The following is a 20,947-nucleotide window of genomic DNA, read 5'->3' as shown; positions in this document are numbered from 1 at the left end:
GTAAGTCTGGTCTGAATTTTTGAATGTTGCTTTCAAAAATGCCTGCATCCAAGGAAGAAAAATCAGCTGCAGACTATAAAAGAAGTAAAGAGAGTTACAGTCTGGGCATACAGCAATGCAACAGGCACCCATAAGCTAAAACTAGTGCTCATTGGCAAATCTGAAAATCCTAGGGTATTTAAAAACTTTAAAAAGTCCACTAATGGGACTGATCTATGATCTGCCTGTTTGGTACAGGAATCGGTAAAATACACGGATGAATGGAGACATTTTTAAGGATTGGTTTTATGAGAAGTTTGTTTCTTGGATGGACAAGTTTCTCGAAAAACCTGCAAAGGAAAGCACCTCTCATCCTCGACAATCTCTCATCTCATCCTGATGCGGACTAGTCATGAGACAAAGATATAAGAGCCATATTTCTCCCTCATAACTTGAGGAATATATGCATGGTGATTTAACTGTTAATTGGTTTATTATTACGGTTTTAATATTTGTTTTGTCAATAATATTTCCAAATTTAATTAGAATTTTATTAGGAGGGTGGAATGGGATTTTGTCTGACTCACAGTGAATGACAGTGAATTACTACAGACCGCAGAAGAAATGCTCCGTTACATGGAGGACCATTACATGGAGGAGCAAGGTGCATCAGCTATGGACATTTTGTTTCTCCATCAACCATGTGATGAAGCAGCATGAAGATGAAATGAGTAAGATACAGTCTAGCATCGCAACATTTTTTCCTATAAAGAACAGGTCATATCTTCAGTTCTGTATGTAGGTTTCTTTTTAATTTTTATCAATTATTTTAGGGTGTATTTTAGAAATTTCAAAAATGAAGGTCCACCTATTCAATACAATTTGATATGATGCAATACAATTACTTGTATATTGGTACCAGTTTCGACCCTCTTATGAGTCATCTTCAGCCATTTATAGACTAAAATTGACAAGATGTGGTGTAAATGTCCAACTAAATACAATCAAATTACACTTAAAAAACTTAAAACCATTTGTACATTATCACAAATTATTTTGCACATTAGGCAAAAAAAAAAAAAAGAAAAAAAAAAAAAAGGGAAATCTCTCAGTCTATGACACCATAATTAGTGAATATGAAGTCCAATAGTCTAATTTGTCACGTGCGACATTGCCCTTTTATAAGAACCTATAATGATCAGCCTTTAATTAACACATGTACAGTACATGTACAATTAAAATATTAAAATTGGAGCTGAGCTGTTACACCGGTGTACAAAATTAAAATAACCATCTTGTGTTCTTAATTGATAGTCTGTTGTGCTGAGGAACATATCGGTGAGAGCTGTGTCAAATGCAACCCCAGCTGTGTTTGAACAAGTGTTCGCAAGATGAATTAATTTGAGATGGTGCAATTAAATTGTTTGATGGAAGGGAACTTGCAAAATTAAAAAAAACTTATGGCAAAGTCATAACTGATGAGCTGTTTGTTAGTTGGGCACTTGCACTATATATTGTCAATTTCGGTTTATAAATGGTTGAAGACTACTCATAATGGGGTCGAAACCAGTACCAATGTATAAGGAATTGTATGACATCATATTCACTGGTACTGAATAGGTGGACCATAATTTTAAATTTCTTATTAATGTGAATGTTTGTCAATCGATCATGAAGAAGCTTATATCGTATAATCATCATCATAATTATCATCATTGTTCCGGGGTTATCTGTGGAACGCAGAGGTGAAAGAAGGTGCTATCTACGATAGTTACAGATTAATGTAAAACTTTAAAATAAAGGTTATATTTCTTTTCAGATCTTAAATTTCAACAAATAACAAGCTTTCAGGTACAGAGGTAGTTGGTACAAAAATAGAAAAACCAAGAACTGGTAATTTACAATTTTGAGCTTGAGGCTCCTAATTTACACGGTTCCAACATCACTAATGTTGCGTTTAGTTAGCCCGCGAGGACTCGCCGCGCGGTCTTTTTGACCACACAGTCATTTATTCACTTGTAATCTGCAATGAACTTACATCTCGTCTTGCTCTTGCTTCTCTTATCCTTCACTGGAGAGTTGACAACGCTAGTGCAGTAACAGTTAATCTAAATTTGTTGTCCATTGTTACCGGGAGGACGAAACTCTGACCTCAACGGAAGTTGCGGTCTTTTCCACCGCGCGAGGCCTTGCGTTTGGCATTGTTCTTTTGTTTGTGTTCCGTAAAGATACGTTTGCGTAGGATTTTGGGTATTGAAAAAGAGGACCAACGTCACCAAACTGTAAATCAGACAGACAATGGTCGTTGTGCTTATTGTGACAGAAAGAAGAATCGAAAAACCAAAACTAAATGCGTTTCATGTTCACGTTTCATATGTAAAGAGCACACATGGCCATCATGTGTCCAGTGCGTGGAGAAGTGTTGAAATCGTACAGGAGGAGGGGTATGATGACTAAATTCTTCAGCATTTGTGAGATCTGGCAAGTTCTGAACGGTTTTCCTGTATTGCACTCAGTGTTTAGTTCCGAGATTTGTTTTGAAGCAGCCATAGGTGATGAAAATTACTAATGACTGGTGCATTGGGACTTGAGTGGGTTTTCATTCTTTAATTTTTATTATTTGTTTGCATTTTACATTTCCAGAGTTCAATGTTTAAACATCGGTAGCCATAAGTACTGATGGACAGATGTTCAAAGTAGTCAAATGAAATAAATATGTCTTTATTTTGTGTCTGGTAGAATATTTTCTCAGCTGATTAGACATACATTTGTGTAATAAAGCTATGATATGACGTTTCGGTGTATTGTGTTCGAAAAAATAATTTGTGCATTAAATAATGGGCCATGGATTCTGTGCGGTTGAAAAGACCGCGCGCGAGTTCTGGCGAAAAAATATCAGTGCGAGTTCTCCTGGGTTAGGTAAACAAGGAGAGAAATCTCCCAAAACACAATTTTCAAGAGCACTTTGCTCCAACAGTTACAAGTTACGGCCTTCCAAAGGCACCACTCAATAGTACATAAATATCTATTACATTACTACAAATTCTACCCAGGAGACAGCGCTCTTGAACTTTTACGATCTACTCAAGGCAACCATTAACTATTATAAATGGAAAAGAGAGTCACTGCTCAGTACAATTACACCTTCAGGCCTCTCTAGGCGCAACCTGCAATTTACAATACCATATGAATTGCCTTTCAGTTTACACAGGGGTATCTAGTACCCATTCTACTGGGCCTTCGTGAAAAAGAACAGGTTAAATTACTGGCCCAAACTCAAAAATGTATGGAAGCGTACACTTGCGCTCCTAGAAAACCAAGGTTAAAACCCTACTTGGGCCTGCAGCCCGATGATGCAGAGGCTAATCCCAAACTACTGAGGTGACAAGAAGGACAAGTTAATTTACGATTTACAAGAAAAAAAGAAAGCAGTTACAAAATCTTAGTCACCTCAAGATTAATTGAAGGGGAATTCGAGAGGGTAACACACTCTCTATCCCCGGTTTACAGTTTAAGTTTTTAGGGCACATGAAATTTTACATGAGAAGGAAGAAAGTTTAGATTTTAGGAAATTGACTGCTACATAGTTAAAGATTGGAACCTTCCCCTCGAGTTCAGTTGGTGGCCATTACCTGGGCTGATATTCTGCCTGCCGAAGAATGAGGACCCCCGTCTTCTCTCTTAACACACACACTCAGTAATTCGGCGATCAATAAGACAAGTTAACTTAAAAAAGCGATAGCTTTTATACTCGAGAGGAAGTTTCGAGACGGTTCTGGACTAAATCCGGACACACCCTCTCATTTTATTGGACAGACTACAAGTTACAAGAAGCCTATGATTGGCTGAAAAATAAACACACAAAATTTCTGATTGGTCAGAAACCAAAGCTGGCAGGATGAGAAGGAAGTGTTGCAATCCTTGAAGTACCAAAAATAATAAAAGTAAATTCAGTTGAGAAAACCTATAAACACAAAACTTCTTTACATCTCTAGTTATTCCACTCTGCACCAGCATGCATGACCTCAGTTCTTTAACAGAGACATCTATGGAGAAAAGTCCAAATTTCTTGAAATAGATGTTGAAATAGATAGATATACCGAAACAAAACAACAAAATCCAGTCAGTTTAGGAAACTTTAAAATAACATTACTCTATCATTCAGTAGTGACATCTTTTGATCAACGTCCCAACTTCTTGTACTAGATGTTTCAATTTTTATATGACAGATAGCATTCTTCAAGGCGCTTCATTTAAATGTCCGGGCTTGAGGTGTACCTCCCGGTAAATCATCATCATCATCGTACAGTTCCAGTTTCCTGGGTACTGTTTATGAGCCTTTTCCACTTCTTCCTGTCCATATACAACTTGTCATGGAGAACATTATCCACTGTCCATCCCCTAGTAACTAGATCAACCTCGATCATGTCCATCCATCGGGTTTTAAGTCTTCCTGCAGGTCTTTTCCCCTCCACATGTCTTTTCAAACTTATTCTGGCTGTTCTTGTAGGCTCCATCCTCATCACATGCCCGTACCACCGTAGTCTGGATGTGCCCATTCGGTCTAATTGGATGTCTTTATTCCGGCTTCTTTCCTCACCTCATTTCTTAACTTGTCCGTCTTGGTCTTCTGGATGGTGGATCTAAGAAATTTCATCTCTGATACTTGCAGTCTTGATGAATCTCTTTTTGTGAGGGTGTACACTTCAATACCATAGAGATAAGTCTTAGTAAGTTTATATCTTTCAATACCATAGGTCAATATTGGTATGAAATAGCTGTTATTCATCAGTGCCAGTTTTGAAATCATGTTATCCAATAAAAGTGTTTTTACTTGTTGGTAGAATTCTGATCCCTTTTGCACTCTGTTTGTAATTTCCTTTCTGACCAAATTATCACTGGAGATTGCACTTCTAAGGTAAGGAAAACTATCCACACACTCTAGCTGGTGGTCTCTTAGTTTTACACTTGCTGGACGCCCTTCTCTGTTGACTGCCATCACCACTGTATTGGTCTTGCTGATGTTGAAGTTATATTCTGGGAACTGGGATTTTCATACAATGAGTCTGGTCTGTACTTCCTCTTCTGTTTCACCCCAAATCATATCAGCAAAGGCCACTGCATTCAGTTCACCTAACTTTTCCTTGACGTTCTTCATTATATTGTCCATAACAGTGATGAACAGTGGTGAGGTCAGTGCACTTCCTTATTGAACTCCACTCTTGGTCTCAAACCATGATGATCAACCTTCCCCAATTTGTACACAGCTTGTACAGTCTTTGTACATCTGAATTTTCCTTGCCAGTCCTTCAGGCACATTTCTATTCCTCAGGCACTCCCAGATCTTATCTCTTATAACACTATCATAGGCCGTTTCTATATCCAGGAATACAATGACCAGGTTCTTGCCTTTCTCTCAATACTTTTCCATCAGCATGCGGGTGTTGAAAATTAGATATATTGTTGATCTGTTACTTCTGAATCCATATTGCTCCTCCTCTAACTGTGGTTCAATGATGGCTCTCAATCTCCTTTCTATGATCTTCTCTAGAATTTTTAGCCCATGGGGCAGCAGTGTTATTCCTCTATAGTTGGTGGATTTCTGGCTGCTGCCTTTCTTAAACAGAGGAATTATAATGCCCTTGCTCCAATCTGTAGGTATTTTGTTGTCTGTCCATATGGCATTTAGTACTCTGTGCAGCCACTGTATACCCTGGATGCCTGCTGCCTTTTCATGTCTGCATTCACTTCATCTGCACCTGAAGATTTTCCTTTAGGCATAGATTTTAAGGCTGTCTTAATTTCTCTCCAGGTAATGGGAGGTTCCTCACTGTAGGACTGGATTGACTATTAGAGTAATATGCAGTAAAATCTTATGAGTTGTGAATAACCCACCACTGTAAAAAAAACCCAATATTTTGGAAACTCAACACTTCTCAGTCCACATTAGGACTCTACTATACTGCTGTACCCAACTTCTTCTGCAGAAGGAGATTTGAGATCTTGCTGCTAGAAAACATAAGTCTATGCTCAAACAGCAACAAATCAGTGATACCTCATGCAGCAAGGTACTGTGAAGCTTCTGTTAATTATTGTATGCTGTACATAAGGTACAACATTTTAACAGTAAAATGATCTAAGAGAAACCTTTATACTTTATTAATTCTGTGGCTTGTAAGTTTGGTCATCTGAAAAATCAAATATCCAAGCTATAGCTGGTCCAAATTAGTCTGGATAATCAACATTTGTCTGTATAGTGAAGTCAGTGAAATTGAAGCATCATCACTCCATACTGGACAACAAAGTTCAAGAAAAGGATTTATATTAAAATATTTAACATTCATTGCTCTATTGGAATCCACTGAAAATTTCATTCAGACTTTCAAGACTTATGTGGAATTTTCTGTAAAACCAAAATATCAGGAAGGTGAAAAAAACTTGAAATTCTGAAGTAACTTCCAAATGTCAGGAAATCATTTAAAGCAGTGATGAACAGCCAAGGGCTGATATGCAAACGGTTCAGCATGCATTTCTCAGTTATAAATTACAAGTATCTACTCACAGTTGTATGTGAAAGAATGGATGGATATCATTAATTCTACATGACGTCACCAATCTGAGTGGATGCTAGCAGGATATTAGAGGCATAGCACCTACTCTTATTCACTATGCACAAAGACAGTGGTGGTGCTACTATCAACCTGAACATTTGAGTTACAAATCACAACACTCACCAGATACTGTATGGGCAGTAAGTGAAAGTTAAAGAATAATACATGGATATTCCAGAAAGGAGGAGACCATACCATAATTACAATATGAAGAACACAGGGATGCTAGTCATTAACTAAAAAAGATTCAGATTCACAAAATAAAAGCTACAGTTAGTAGCTCAGTATTTCCTACATGAAAATAATGAGACATGAGTTGGGTGTTCTGAATAAAGAACAAGAGAAACTGAAAATGAATTTTTTCATCACTATGATGGTGATCCTGGTTTTCTGAATAGAATGACCTTGGTTATTGATGAGATAGTTGCAGTACCTAGCATTTTCATTTAAATCATAGTACTGACAGAACGTTCTAAGAGTGAGTTACCTCTCTCTATGAAAATGTTGGGAGGGAATCATGTCCTAGAGAATTTTAGTCATCTTTTGTACCAAAATAACTACAATTGTAAACGCTATGACATACCCGTAGATGACATTTCTTCTGCACAGTACTAGTGAGTGAACCCCCTGCCCTTTTTTCACTGATGAATAGATGCTTGCAGTAACTACTCTGCTTTTATGCGTATCAGCCAAAGCCTTGGTATTAGAAATAATAGAAAAGTTCAATAAATATACTTACTTTCTCGTTATAATGTCCTTGTTTTTATTAAGTGCCACTATAAACACATTATCTTCACAAGCAGCAATATCCTGATTATGTTTGGCAAGAGCAACTTTCAGGTCATTTTCCTGGCCCAATAATTCAGACAGATGAGAATATAATGTTGTGTTCTTGAAGGTCAAGTAACTTTGACGGGCACTCGCCATTGCATTCTGAGAACAGTACAAACATCAAGCAATCAATATTCATTTGAATCAATGTACACTAACTGCATAAAAATTGGCCAGCAATTTCTTGAAACACGAAGATGTGGTTAGCCGGTGGCCGAAGAGATGATAGTTTGAATCCTACCACCTGCACAATATGCTCATCCTATTTCAGACAAGAGAATTTTGAAAGAATGTTTTTTTCTCTGACAGCCCATTTTAGTAATACCAATATACTTCCAGCTATTTCATTCCTAGTTGCCAGTGTTTCGCCCCAGTGTGCTAAATTGGGCTCATCAGTTAAATGGCACACCTACCAAGACGCATGGCTAGTTCATACCGTGGAGGCCACTGCGTAGGCTACTTGGAGCCACCGGCAGCGCCACTGCACTATGAGACTGTCTCATTTTCAAAAATTAATGCCTGCCTGGCCATCAGATGGTAAAGATTTTGATTCCCAGTTCCCTATGGGAACCACCACAAGCATCAATATCCTGATTATGTTTGGCAAGAGCAACTTTCAGGTCATTTTCCAGGCCCAATAATTTGGACAGATAAGAATGTGTTTTTGAAGGTTGTGTAGCTTTGGTGGGCACTCTCCATTGCGTTCTGAGAACTTTACAATAATCAACATTCCTTGTGGGAATCAACATCTAATGGCCAGGCAAGCGTCAATTTTTTAAAATGAGAAAGTCCCTCATAGTGCACTCGTACTGCCGGTGGCTCCAAGTAGCCTATGCAGTGGCCTCCACGGTATGCACTATACATGCGTCTTGGTGGGTGTGCTATTTACCAACTGATAAGCCCAACTTAGCATAATGGGGCAAAACGCTGACAACTAGGAATGAGTTAGCTGGAAAATTTATAATGTACAATAAAGGACCAACTATATTGGTATTATAAATTTACTCATTCGGAATATATTTCAGGTTCCCTATGGGAATCAACATTTTTTTCAGCCAATTTTAGTAGAGAAAGAGACTTAACATCATGACCTAAGTTATTAATGGGACAGTTGCAGTATCTAGAGTTTTGATTTAAATGATAGTACTGATAGTACATCCTAAGAGTGGACTCCTCCGAAGTTACCCTCTCGTCGTAAAAATGTTGGAATGGTATATCACATTCAAGAAATTTTATCCATCTTCTGTACCTAAATAACAACAATTGTAAAGGCTATGACATACCTTTAGATGAAATTTACATTTACCTCTGTATACAACAAGCAATCTGCAGCTAATGGACCAAGGGATAATAAAAGTTCTCAAACATTTTTATCGCAAGTAAACAGTCTTATGGTAACTGCAAGACACTGTTAGTGGGGAGGTGAAACTTGTCACTCTTCTGGATGCAGTGTGAATTACATCAATGCAGCACGGGAAGGAATCGCTACCCGTTGCAAGTGATACCATCACTAACTACTTCAGGAAAGGTGGCTTTAGTAAGGTAAGACTTTTTTTTTTTGCTAGGGGCTTTACGTCGCACCGACACAGATAGGTCTAATGGCGACGATGGGATAGGAAAGGCCTAGGAGTTGGAAGGAAGCGGCCGTGGCCTTAATTAAGGTACAGCCCCAGCATTTGCCTGGTGTGAAAATAGGAAACCACGGAAAACCATCTGCAGGACTGCCGATAGTGGGATTCAAACCTACTATCTCCCGGATGCAAGCTCACAGCCGCGCGCCTCTACGCGCATGGCCAACTCGCCCGTGTTTTTTCTTTTTACAATGATGCTTTCATGGCCTATAATTGCAGACAAGATATAAGCTTTTGGGCTTTTGCCATGTCAAAAAAAAAGTTCATTTGCACCAAATATGTCTGCAATAATAATAATAATAATAATAATAATAATAATAATAATAATAATAATAATAATAATAATAATAATAATAATAATAATAATAATAATAATAACAACAACATTTTTTTTTTTTGCGAGGGAGTGTGGAAAATCTTTCATAAGACGCTTGTGAGACACAAGACACAAGTGTGTGGAGATTCTTACCCACTAAAAACCACACTCCTTTTCCCACGACGTTTATCTCCGCCCCGGAAACCGCTATCGCATTACTTCAGGACGGATGTCGTGCTTAATGCATCTTGTGCTTCATCTTCCTTCTTCTGCTTTACTGTCTGTCGTAATCATCCAGGTCCTTCTTCTTCTGACGCAGAATATTTTCTACGTAAACTGCCACCTGGTCCCAAGATTCTTGACTTCGTAGCATTACTGACACGATCCCTTCTGGCGTCATTTCTCCCTGCATAACTTCTAAGCATCTTCTTTGTGGCAGCCAATGAACACACACAAAGAAAGTATGTAATACGTCATCGATATCACCGCAGTATATGCACGCCGGACTAGTTGCTAGCCCTAGTCTATGAAGAAATTTTCGGAAGTATCCATGACCTGTCAAGAACTGTGTGAGATAGTAGTTCACGTCACCATGATTTCGGCCAACCCATACGCCTAGAGAAGGTATCAGTCTTTTAGTCCATTTCCCTCTAGAATCATCTTCCCATTTTGTTTGCCATCGTTGCATTCTGCGACTAAGAGCCAAAGCCTTTGCCCTTTTCCTTCCTAGCTCTTCTTGTGTGAGCCAAATTTCTTGTCTTTCGAAGGCCAACAAGTCAATGGGAGCTACTGCTGCTACTACTAGAATCGCAGGTTCTGATACTGTACGATATGCACAAGCAATTCGTAAAGCTGCTCTCCGTTGTACAGCCGCAATTCTTTTCCGATATTTCGCAATTTTTAACGATTCAGCCCAAATTTCCGAACCGTATAACAGAATCGATTGAACAGTCGACATGAGAAGCCGCCTTTTACTAGATTTCGGCCCCTTGATATTTCCCATGAGTCTACTAAGTGCAGTCATGGTTTTTGCTGCCTTATCTGTTACCCGTTGGATGTGGCCCCAATATGTAAGCTTAGTATCAAGCGTTACACCAAGATATTTTGTGCTCCTAGTTGTTTCGATGACTATCTGCCCGATCTGCATCGGTACAACAGTATCAATCCTTTTCCTCGTCAGAAGGATAATTTCCGTTTTATGATCTGCGAGTTCTAACTTGTGATTTATCATCCATTCTTTGACACGTCGCATCACCTGATTCAATTTAAATTGAGCCAGCTCTAGGTTACGAGTTACTATCACAGCAGCCACATCATCAGCATAACCCACAAGTTTTACATCTTCTGGCATCTCCAGCCGTAACAAACCATCATACATGATATTCCAAAGGTGTGGTCCGAGAATTGAGCCTTGCGCTGCACCAGCTGTGAGCCGTTTCCTTCTCTGACCATCTTCCATGTCGTATAATAATGTACGGTCTTTCAAATAGTCTCGCAGTATATACATGAGATATTCTGGTAGCTTGAAAGTTTCTTTTAGAGCTTCCAAAATATCACTCCATCTTGCTGAGTTGAAAGCATTTTTAACATCTAGAGTCACAAGAAGCGTCAGCTTTCTAGAGTAATGATTACCCATTTGAGCTCGTTCTGCTGTCTTCACCACTTCTTTCACGGCATCTAGAGTTGAGTGACCTCTGCGAAATCCATGTTGTTGGTCAGATAGGTCGCCAGCTAATCGGACTGCTGCTAGTATTCTCGGTTGTAATAGCTTCTCTAAACCTTTCCCAGCAGTGTCCAGCATACATAGAGGTCTGTAACCCCCAGTTTTCCCTTTACTGATCAGAACCAGTCTAGCTATCTTCCAACGAAAGCTAAAAATTCCCGCTTTCAAACAATGGTTATACATTCTCAACAGCAGTTGAGGACATAATTCGACTGCCACCTTTAGTACTTCTGCTGGAATACCATCTGGTCCAGGGGCTTTCTTATTTCTAAGGGAATTAATTGCTGTTATCAGTTCTTCAGTTGTAAAAGGTGGTACATTAACTAGTTCTTTCTCGGCCTTATCATCAATCCTCTCTGCATGATCAGGGAATAGTGTGTGTACTATTTCTTCCATTGTGCGTGGATCCATGATAGGGCTTGACAACATCCCAAATTTCTTCATAACGATTTTATACCCTAATCCCCATGGATTTTCATCCTCTTCCTTAGACATTTCCCACCACTTGTCAGCTTTACTCTTTTTAATTGTATTTCGCAGTCTTTTCGTCATAGTCTTATACTCTACTGAGAGAGCTTCATCGTTATGTCGTGCTCTTTGTGTCCTTCGTCTGAGTCGCAGGCATTGTTTCCTCAACTCAGCAATTTCTTCATTCCACCAATATGCTGGACGCTTGCCTCTCCATTGTTTGATTCTGGTCATTGATGCGTCACATGCTTGCTGAAGGAGTCTCATGGTGTGTTCCACGCATTTATTAGCAATTATGCTTCTATTGCCTCCGTGACATGTATCTGGCATAGAGTCCATTCCATTTAGTATTACTTCATGAAATATTTCTCTATCCATAGTAGCTATGTTCCATCTTTCTGGCTTGCGCGTGGTAATCCTTAGATGCGGAGTCTCTTGAAGTACACGAAAAGTGATATACTGGTGATCGCTTCCAGTATATTCTTCAATTACTCGCCATTCAGTTATCCTACACGCAATGTTTTCAGAAGCGAAGGCCATCTCCATTGTACGTCTCCCTCTAGAATCTGTTTGAGGCATGTTCCATTCAACTGCTTGAGCATTAAAATCACCAGCAACAACTAGGTTAGTAATGTTCATCCCTTGCAGAGTATCTTCAAGCCCATCTAGTTTTGTCTGGAAGTCAGAAATAACAGCTGACAAAAATTACCTTCTCAACTTGGACCCAGACAAACCCATCCCCGCATCCTTGATTTATAACTGAATATTTTCCAAGGTCTGGCACCCATATCGCAGCTGTCCCTAGATTGTCTGAAAACCAGCCTGGTTGATCTCTGTCTTGATAGTGTTCGCTAAGAATCAAGATGTCTGCTCCTATCTCATTTGCGTCAATAGATCATTGGCAGTTAGACTCCTGTGTATATTGGCTTGAAGGATCTGTACCATTTAAAGATAAAAATTTCATTGTTCCGTATTGAAATTATTGATGTTAAAAATTAAATAACTGGAAAGGAGGTTCCTTTGAGTATTGAATAGGTTGGATCTGTACCATTCACCACTGCTCTTTAGCCTTTTCTAGTGCTTCACGAAACACAATACATTTTCCCGAGCCAAGAGCATGATGTCGTTTTGACTCTTCAACGCCCATATCTGTGCAAATTATGCACCGTGGACTCGCTTTGCATCCTACTGCCTTGTGACCAGCTTCCCCGCACTTAAAGCAGAGTTTACTTCTGTCCAATCCTTTACAGTTTCGTGCTTAATGCCCATATGACAGACATCTAAAGCACCGAGGAATTACGGCCCACCGTCTTACTCTGCAGTATAGCCAGCCTACTTTAATTTTGCCTATATCTAACAGCTTTCGTGCCTCATTATCTTCTATCTCCACAATGGCGAGTTTTTGTCCCCTGCTGTTCGGATTTGTGATTGAGACCTTCAATTCTTGATTAGGACTTTCTAATTCTCGTCTTACAGCCTCCTCTACGTCGGAAATAGTGGTGGTACAGTCCATATCCTGAATTTCCAATGTAGTTCTAGGCGTCAAAAGCTTTACTTCGCCATCGTGTCCAAGAGCACTTTTAAGTGCTCTATTAAAATTTTCTCTATTCTCCTTTTCCGTGGCCTTATTAAATTCAAGAAGAACTGCTCCAGATACAGTTTTCCTGATCGATCTAATACCAGCGCCACTATCTTCCGGCTCCACCTTACTGCGAATATCCTTCACAACATCTGCAAAAGTCTTGCCATTCATCGGTTTAATAAGTACGGCTTCAGGGCGGCTTCTTATAGTCGAACGTTTCCATTGCTCATTCTTTTTAACAGTTTCAGATACCGGTACTGATTCAGGTTGAGTACCTTCATCTTCACCTGTCTTCTTCTGCCTCTGTTCTCTCTTCTTCTTCTTGGATAACGCTGTTTCCCATTTATCCTGTTCTACGTTTCTGTTTGTGGTGCTCTGTTCTACTTTCCCTTGAACGGGCAAATCGTTTAGCATTAATGCTCTAGTTGCTTTCCAAGCTTTTCTGTGCGTAGATCCCGCATCTAGAGCTTCCTCCAATTTCTTTAAACCTTGCTGAATTTCCATCTTCATATTTTTCTGCTGAATTGCAAGAATACTTTTCAACAGGCCCCTGGCGATTTCCAGTTGTTCTTCCTCTTTTAACATATCCTCCGTAATCTGTTGAGTTATATCAAGCCTCAAATTCGTTTTCGCATTCTACTCAATACTACTATTGCATGTATCATGTGTGCGCTCCATGTCCGTGATATTGTGGCCATGTTCCATAGATGCTGGATTCAGATCAACAGAATCACCCTGGATTCCAGCCCCCGACATCGTGCCGTATAGGGAGTCCAGCTGGCCGTGACTCAGATCGCAGAGAAATATCTATTCTCTGTTATTTTCTATGATGAAACTAGGTAACCTAAAAACGCAATTTCACTAACACACAATATCAATATCTTAAACTTTACACCCACTACCGTAGTTTATCCTACTAAATATTGAAGCACATATATTAAATATTACTTATACTCACTTTCCATGTCAATATACGGGAGATTACCAATGAAAACTTCGATCATTGCATGCACAACAGACTGACTGATCTTATCGCTACCAAGGCCGTCAATAATAATAATAATAATAATAATAATAATAATAATAATAATAATAATGCAACCAAATGGTCATGATATATATACTTAAATACACTTAGATATACATCAATAATAGTAATAATATGCAATGCATGCAAAACATGATCAGTTATTTACACAATTGTGTCAAGCTTCCTTTTCTAAGGACACATTCGATACCATGTCACTTGGCGAGTTGTTTAATACTCCTCTTAAACCTTCCACATTCCAGGTTAAAATCCGTATTACATTACTCTCTGTGGCCTCTGTATCTCCATGGGGCATGAAATGGCCGACAGATTATTTTAGAAGCTATCTCTATACACTTTCTCAAGTTCACTGATCGCTGACATTCGTACAGTCGAGTCTTCCTAATACTCCATTTTCCCTCAAATATTCTTCCAAATCTTCCTTCTTGGTTTCTGGGTTAAGCCTACCGATATACAGCCATGCATTCTTGATGATGATGATGCTTGTTGTTTTAAGGGGCCTAAAATCGAAGGTCATCGGCCCTTCATGCATTCTTCTCAGCTGCTTGCAGTCTGTATTGCCCTTCTCTTGAGCCTCTCACTTTGTCATTTCTCTCTACTTAGCTTCTCTGCTATCTCAAATGTTGGTAGCATTCTTATTTCCACGACTGCATGTGGCAACTTTCCATTCACTTTCTTGTTTTTCCTCACTCGTCCTCTCTTCTGAGACCAAAGAGTTATCAATAGCTTGTTCTCGAGTGTCTTTGTTCGATTTAATTTTCCATGCATTTGGCCTTACTTTTTCCACCTCTCTATTTGCTTCTGGTGTTGTGTTCACCCCAGATGTCACTTTCGTTATCTTATTTGAGTGAGAGTTTACACTCACATCTATGTTTTCAGTATCTTCTCTTGTCCTATGTTGGTGATGTGTCCCATTAATGTCCAACGGCTTGTTTCTCCCTAGCTCTTTAACCGCCTCTGTCAACATCTCTTTAATCATCTGAGGAAATGTTTGCGATAAAGTATCCATTATGGAGTTTAGCTTTCTATCTATCAACTCTATTATTTGATCCCTTCTATTATTTGATCCCTTACATTCTTTGATACTGTTATTTCAGGTTTGCATTCATTGCAGAGCCATGCTAGTCTGCAGTTTTTCCTTTTGATGATGTCATGTTCTCCTCTCATCATGCCGGTACATTCCTGGTGCTGCCACCTGGCACATTTCTCGCACTCTATGGCATGATCCTCGTCAAGATGGCGGCTGGAGGAGACATGCGCAAGCTTAGTGCTGCTGCAGTTTGTGTTGTTTGTGTGGTAATAATCAGAGTTGTTGCGCTTTACGGTTCTCTGCACGGGTGTATTCGAGTTAAGGAATCGGTGTGTGCAAGTGAAAAAGTGAGTTCTCCTTTTGCATGGCTACTAGCAGAGAGAAACTACTACATTCCGGCGTTCTCTCTGACTGGATGCGCCATTTTCCAGACTTACAGGCACCTCCCTACTAGCTCGGAGCCGAACAAGTCTAGGCCTGGTCGCTCAGCGATTAGGGGCTTGCTTTGCCTCCTACTACTGGCTGGAGATGTCCACTTAAATCCCGGTCCCACCACTTGTGAAATGAAAACAGACATAAACATCTATTGTCAGAATGTGCAAAACCTAAACAATAAGTTGTCTGATTGTGAACTATCCCTGCCAGACTTAAGAGAAGTTGACGTGATCGGACTTACTGAAACATGGCTCTCGTGGGCTAGTGACAGTGAACTACCACTCAGTGCTAATTACAGCATATTCCGTCGTGATCGCGCTACTCTAGGTGGTGGAGTGATGCTAGCAGTAAACAGTGCGTTACCGTGTAAACGAAGGACAGATCTCGAACGGAACTGTGAGTTAGTGTGAGTGGAGCTACTCTTTCGACGCCCTGTACTTGTGGGATGTTACTACAGACCACCAAACAGCCCATTCTGTGGCCTTGAACAGTGCCTGGACTCAGTCACTGCAGCGCTCCCTCATGGTGAGGTAATTTTAATGGGCGACTTTAACCTGTCTATAAAGTGGTCTTCTCCAACTACCGGACAGTCAGCTAACAACTGTGACACATACTTTATAGACAGTTTTATTAATGGCCTCGGACTGAAACAGTTTAATATGTACCCAACCCGTGGACCCAACACCCTGGACTTCATACTCTCCTCATTAGAACTTAAAACAATAACCCCAGGCAGAAACCTTTTCCTCTTCGACCACCAGTCCCTCGATGCTACATTCCTCCTTCCCCACCCCTCCTCAAAGCCTCACAGCAGGACATCCTACCGCCCTACCTACATCTGGCGCCGTGCCGACTGGCCTGCAATGTGTCGTGCGCTGGAATGCCTTCCTTGGAGTCTGCTTGAAATAGCTGATATCGAATCGGCTCTTGACCTGCTGTACGACTGGCTGCAAGCTGCAATTAAAGACTTCGTACCTGCACAACGGGATACTACTAGCAAACATCAACACTGGATATCACAAGAGACCAGACTGATACTATTTAATAAGAAGAGAGCTTGGCGCCTGTGGAAAGACTTCCCTAACCCACACACTCACAACACCTTCGTTAAAATCCGCCGCCACACGAGGTTTGTGGTCAGAAGAGACTACAAAACACACGTAGACACTGTTACTGAAAATGTCCGCAGCAATCCGAAGCGATACTGGAGTCTCATCAACACACGGAGAAGGACGGAGCGGATTCCTGTCAGCGTGAACCACAACGATGCAACAGCAGATGGCGCCGATCGCAATGAACTGTTCAACAAGTATTTCTTCTCCAACTTCTCCCCTCCCTAACAAGACCAACTGCTCCCTCCCGTTCGTACAGCTTCAAACACAACCCTATCAAGCATAACTACCACACCAAGTGAAGTTCATAACCTTCTTCAAACTCTTCGTACCAACAAAGCTACCAGTGCCGACACTATAGGTCCTCTTTTCCTAAAAAATTACTGCCAGCACTCTTTGCGTCCCGCTCTCTAAATTATTTAATAGATGTTTTGCCGCGGGCTATTTTCCTATTACCTGGAAACAGGCAAATATTGTTCCACTTCTCAAATCAGGCAACAAATTTAATGTTTCATCTTACCGACCAATCTCTATTCTCCCCACACTATCCTTTATCTTTGAAAAAATTATACACCAGCGTCTCCTCGCATTCACTTTGCCGTATATCTCAACCAAGCAGCATGCTTTTCTACCAGGTGGCTCTTATCTAACAAACCTGGCCACTCTGCATAGCTTTGCATCACACGCCATTGCAGCTAAATCACAGCTGGATATCTGCTAGGTAGACATTTCGAAAGCTTTCAATTCTGTAGACCATACTCTGTTGCTCCATAAACTCTCCGAACGATTTAATATACATGGCAGTTTTCTGACCCTTCTTGCTGGCTTCCTACATAACCGTTGGCAGAGAGTGGTAATATCAGGCACTTCATCCTCATGGTTACCAGTCAGTGTCCCACAAGGCAGTACTCTTGGCCCCTTGCTTTTTTCTTTGTTTATAGACGATCTGCCGTTCAAACTCAACGAAACAGCGAATACCCTACTCTTTGCTGACGACTGCAAGATATTTAGGGAGATCAGGAATCCAGCAGATGCAGCTCTGCTACAGTCCTCACTTAATGCCCTCTCGAACTGGTGCCGTACTTGGAAACTTATCCCCAATCCACAAAAATGCAGCCACATGACCATAACACTACGTAAATCTCCTCTACCGACATCATATTACCTACTCGACAAGCCCATCACCGTGGTTACGCAACAGCGTAACCTAGGTGTAATATTCGATACAAAATTACAATTTAAGACCCATATAGAAACATATACAACCAAGGCTATGAAATTACTAGGCATTCTCTATCGCTTCACAGAAATTTCTGACCCCATTGCTCTTCGTCACTTCTTCCTCACGATCGTTCAACCTCTCTTAAACTACTGCCCTCCAATACTAAGCAGTTAGACAGAGCAGTGTCCTTCTTTGCTGCAATTGTAAGGAACAGAAACCCCAAGCTCAGAAATCTGTCTACACAGCAGGTATTAATGGCAATTAATGTGTCACATCAGGCGACAGGTAGCTGACCCGAGTTTCCTCCACGAGATCTTAAATGGACATGACCGCTCGGAACATCTTGTCTCACTCTTCTCTCTCCGCGTTCCTTCCCGCTCCACCAGAACCACATTCCCCACACTCAGCACTCAATACTTCAACAATCTTTCCTAAGCCGCCTCCCAACACTCTTTAACAATATTAATAGGAGGCAAGAGCTTGATATAGCATCAAATAAAAGTGTATTCGAGAGATGTGTAAATAGTATCTTAAAGATAAGTAGATGTGAAGGGATTATACCGCCTCTTGACCCACGACGACTTGGCTATGAACATGGACATTCTCATGGTTTTCGATTTGGACAGTTATTAACAGGATGTGTACCTGATCTTGTTATATTCTGTTATTATGAAAGTTTATGTTTGTTAAATAATCTGTTGACAGTGCAAGTGAAATTTGCTCAGTGTAATAAATAAATAAAAAAATATAAAAAATAAAATAAAATAAAATAAATAAATAAATAAATAAATAAATAAATAAATAAATAAATAAATAAATAAATAAATAAATAAATAAATAAATAAATAAATAAATAAATAAATAAATCAATCAATCAATCAAACTGCTGTGCTTGTATGCTCTCTGCCACACCAGTTTCTGCACGCTCCTTGTTAATCGGCATCTTGGGTTACTGCTGGATTTCTCTATAATCTCCAAGAAGACCCTAATTATTATATGTCCCCTGTTGACAGCTTTCCGTAGATTTTGTACTCCTTACAAGTATGGTGCTTTCTTCTACTTTCACATATTCAGATGAATCACCAGTATTATCTACACTGTGGAGAATTCTTCTGCTTCACAGTCACTTCAGCAAAATTCCTAATCTTTGGTAACTAAAATTTGGTATGTTTCGTATATATACTCTTACTATTTCTCACACTTTTCTATCACCAATTATTTGTAACCTCAAATACTGTTTATCACTGCCAAAATATCTTCTTCATTATCATAGTAATTACTACACATTTCTGCATACAAGGTCTTCAGTGGCTACATCAAACACTAGGAGTAATCTGGAGAGAAAATAAGATACCAGATGATTGGAAAAAAGGACTGATCATACCAGTATTCAAGAAAGGAAGCAGAAGAAAGTGTACAAACTACAGATGAATTACCCTGCTACCACACTACCTCAAGATATTGGAAAAGATCGTAGCAAAGAGACTAACAAGGAAAGAACATCAGTTTGAAGAACACGGCTTCAGAGGCAACAGAGAAACAATACACCTAATTTTTGCCGTTAGACAACTAATGGAAAAGTAATGGGAAAAAGGGAAAGATCTGATAGTAGTGTTACTAGATATAGAAAAAGTATGGCAGCATTCCAAGGAGCAAAATATGGGAATGTCTGCATTAACTAAGGGCTGCAAGTACTCTAATTCGTAAGATCCAATTGCTAGATGAAAGTAGTGTACAAATAGGGAATGGTAGAACTGAATGGTTCCAAACAAAGAGAGGTGTACAAGGCAGTGCACTATTTCCACTACTTTTCCTTGCACTCATGGATGTAATCATTGCAGAAATTACTGGAACAGAAGATGTATGAAGACAGAAGGATCTGGTGAGCGCTTGTACACCACACCTGGGAAAGTGGAGTTGGGAAATGATGATGATGATGATGATGATGATGATGATGATGATAAAAACTGCAGAACCTGGAGATTTGAATGCATTAATGTTTGCAGATGATTTTGCCATTTGGGGGAGGAACAGAGCAAGAAGTCCAAAGGAAATTAGATTGCTCGGTCAACAAATTTAAGGAATATAACTGGGAGTAAGAAGAAAACAGTAGCAATGAAATTGAGTAGAACACCCAGCGAATGTGGCCTCAAACTTCATGGAGAGAGAATTGAATGTGTAGAAAGCTTCAGCTATCTTGGAAGTATTGTACTGAACCAGGGGAGTGCTAAATTGGAAATTCAGAACAGAGTAACAATAGGTTCCACGTTCTTCTATCAGGTACGAAATCTAGTGTGGGACAAAGCAGTTCCCGTAAAAGCCAAACAAACAATGTTCAAATCTTACCTCCTGCCAATCATGACATACTGGCTGGAGACCTGTGTGTTATTGAAAAGAGACATCAGCAAACTGCAAGCATGTGAAATTAAATTTTTACGATCTGCTATGCAAAAAACAAGAAGAGACAGAATTAGAAACGACATGCAAGTGACCCATATGATGGAAGAAAGACTACACATTGCACGGTTGAAATAGTTTGGGCATGTGCAAAGGATGGAAGAGACTAGAACCCCCAGACATACTTAGCAATGGCAGTACCTGGAATGAGACGTCCCAGAAGAAGGTGGCTGGACCAAATAAATGCAGACCTTATTGAGAAAGGAACACTGCAGGATGTGAAAGGAGAGGAACGCTATAATGACAGGAACTGATGGAGGCATATTGCCCACAAAAGTCCTACCTGGCCTACTGGAAAGATACTCAGATGATGATTCTATTTTAAATTCATAGGGTTTCAATAGTTCAGTCTCTGAAAATGACACCCTTTCTAATGTAAATGATGAAGATGATGATTATTACGACTGGGCTGTATTGTGAAAAAAGCTGGGTAACATTTATTTGGAGAACCTCATTTCTGTAGTTGATCAGGTACTCCATCAGAAATTCCTGCATTACATGA

At 39.9% G+C, this 20,947-nt stretch overlaps 1 protein-coding gene across 3 annotated transcripts in view; it reads right to left on the bottom strand.

The window, feature by feature from the left end:
- Window positions 1-20,947, bottom strand: part of LOC136877253 (uncharacterized) — a 285,454-nt gene that overhangs the window by 22,304 nt on the left and 242,203 nt on the right. For all 3 annotated transcript variants that reach the window (XM_067151121.2, XM_068228579.1, XM_067151120.2), the window contains exon 9: window positions 7,330-7,523. In XM_067151121.2, the coding sequence (XP_067007222.2) occupies window positions 7,330-7,523 (194 nt within the window). The remainder of the gene's footprint in view (window positions 1-7,329; window positions 7,524-20,947) is intronic.

Source organism: Anabrus simplex, chromosome 7 (assembly GCF_040414725.1).
Source record: "Anabrus simplex isolate iqAnaSimp1 chromosome 7, ASM4041472v1, whole genome shotgun sequence".
Classification (NCBI taxonomy): Eukaryota; Metazoa; Arthropoda; class Insecta; order Orthoptera; family Tettigoniidae; genus Anabrus; species Anabrus simplex.
Note: the sequence above shows the minus strand (reverse complement) of the source record. Positions and strands in the feature narration are given on the sequence as shown.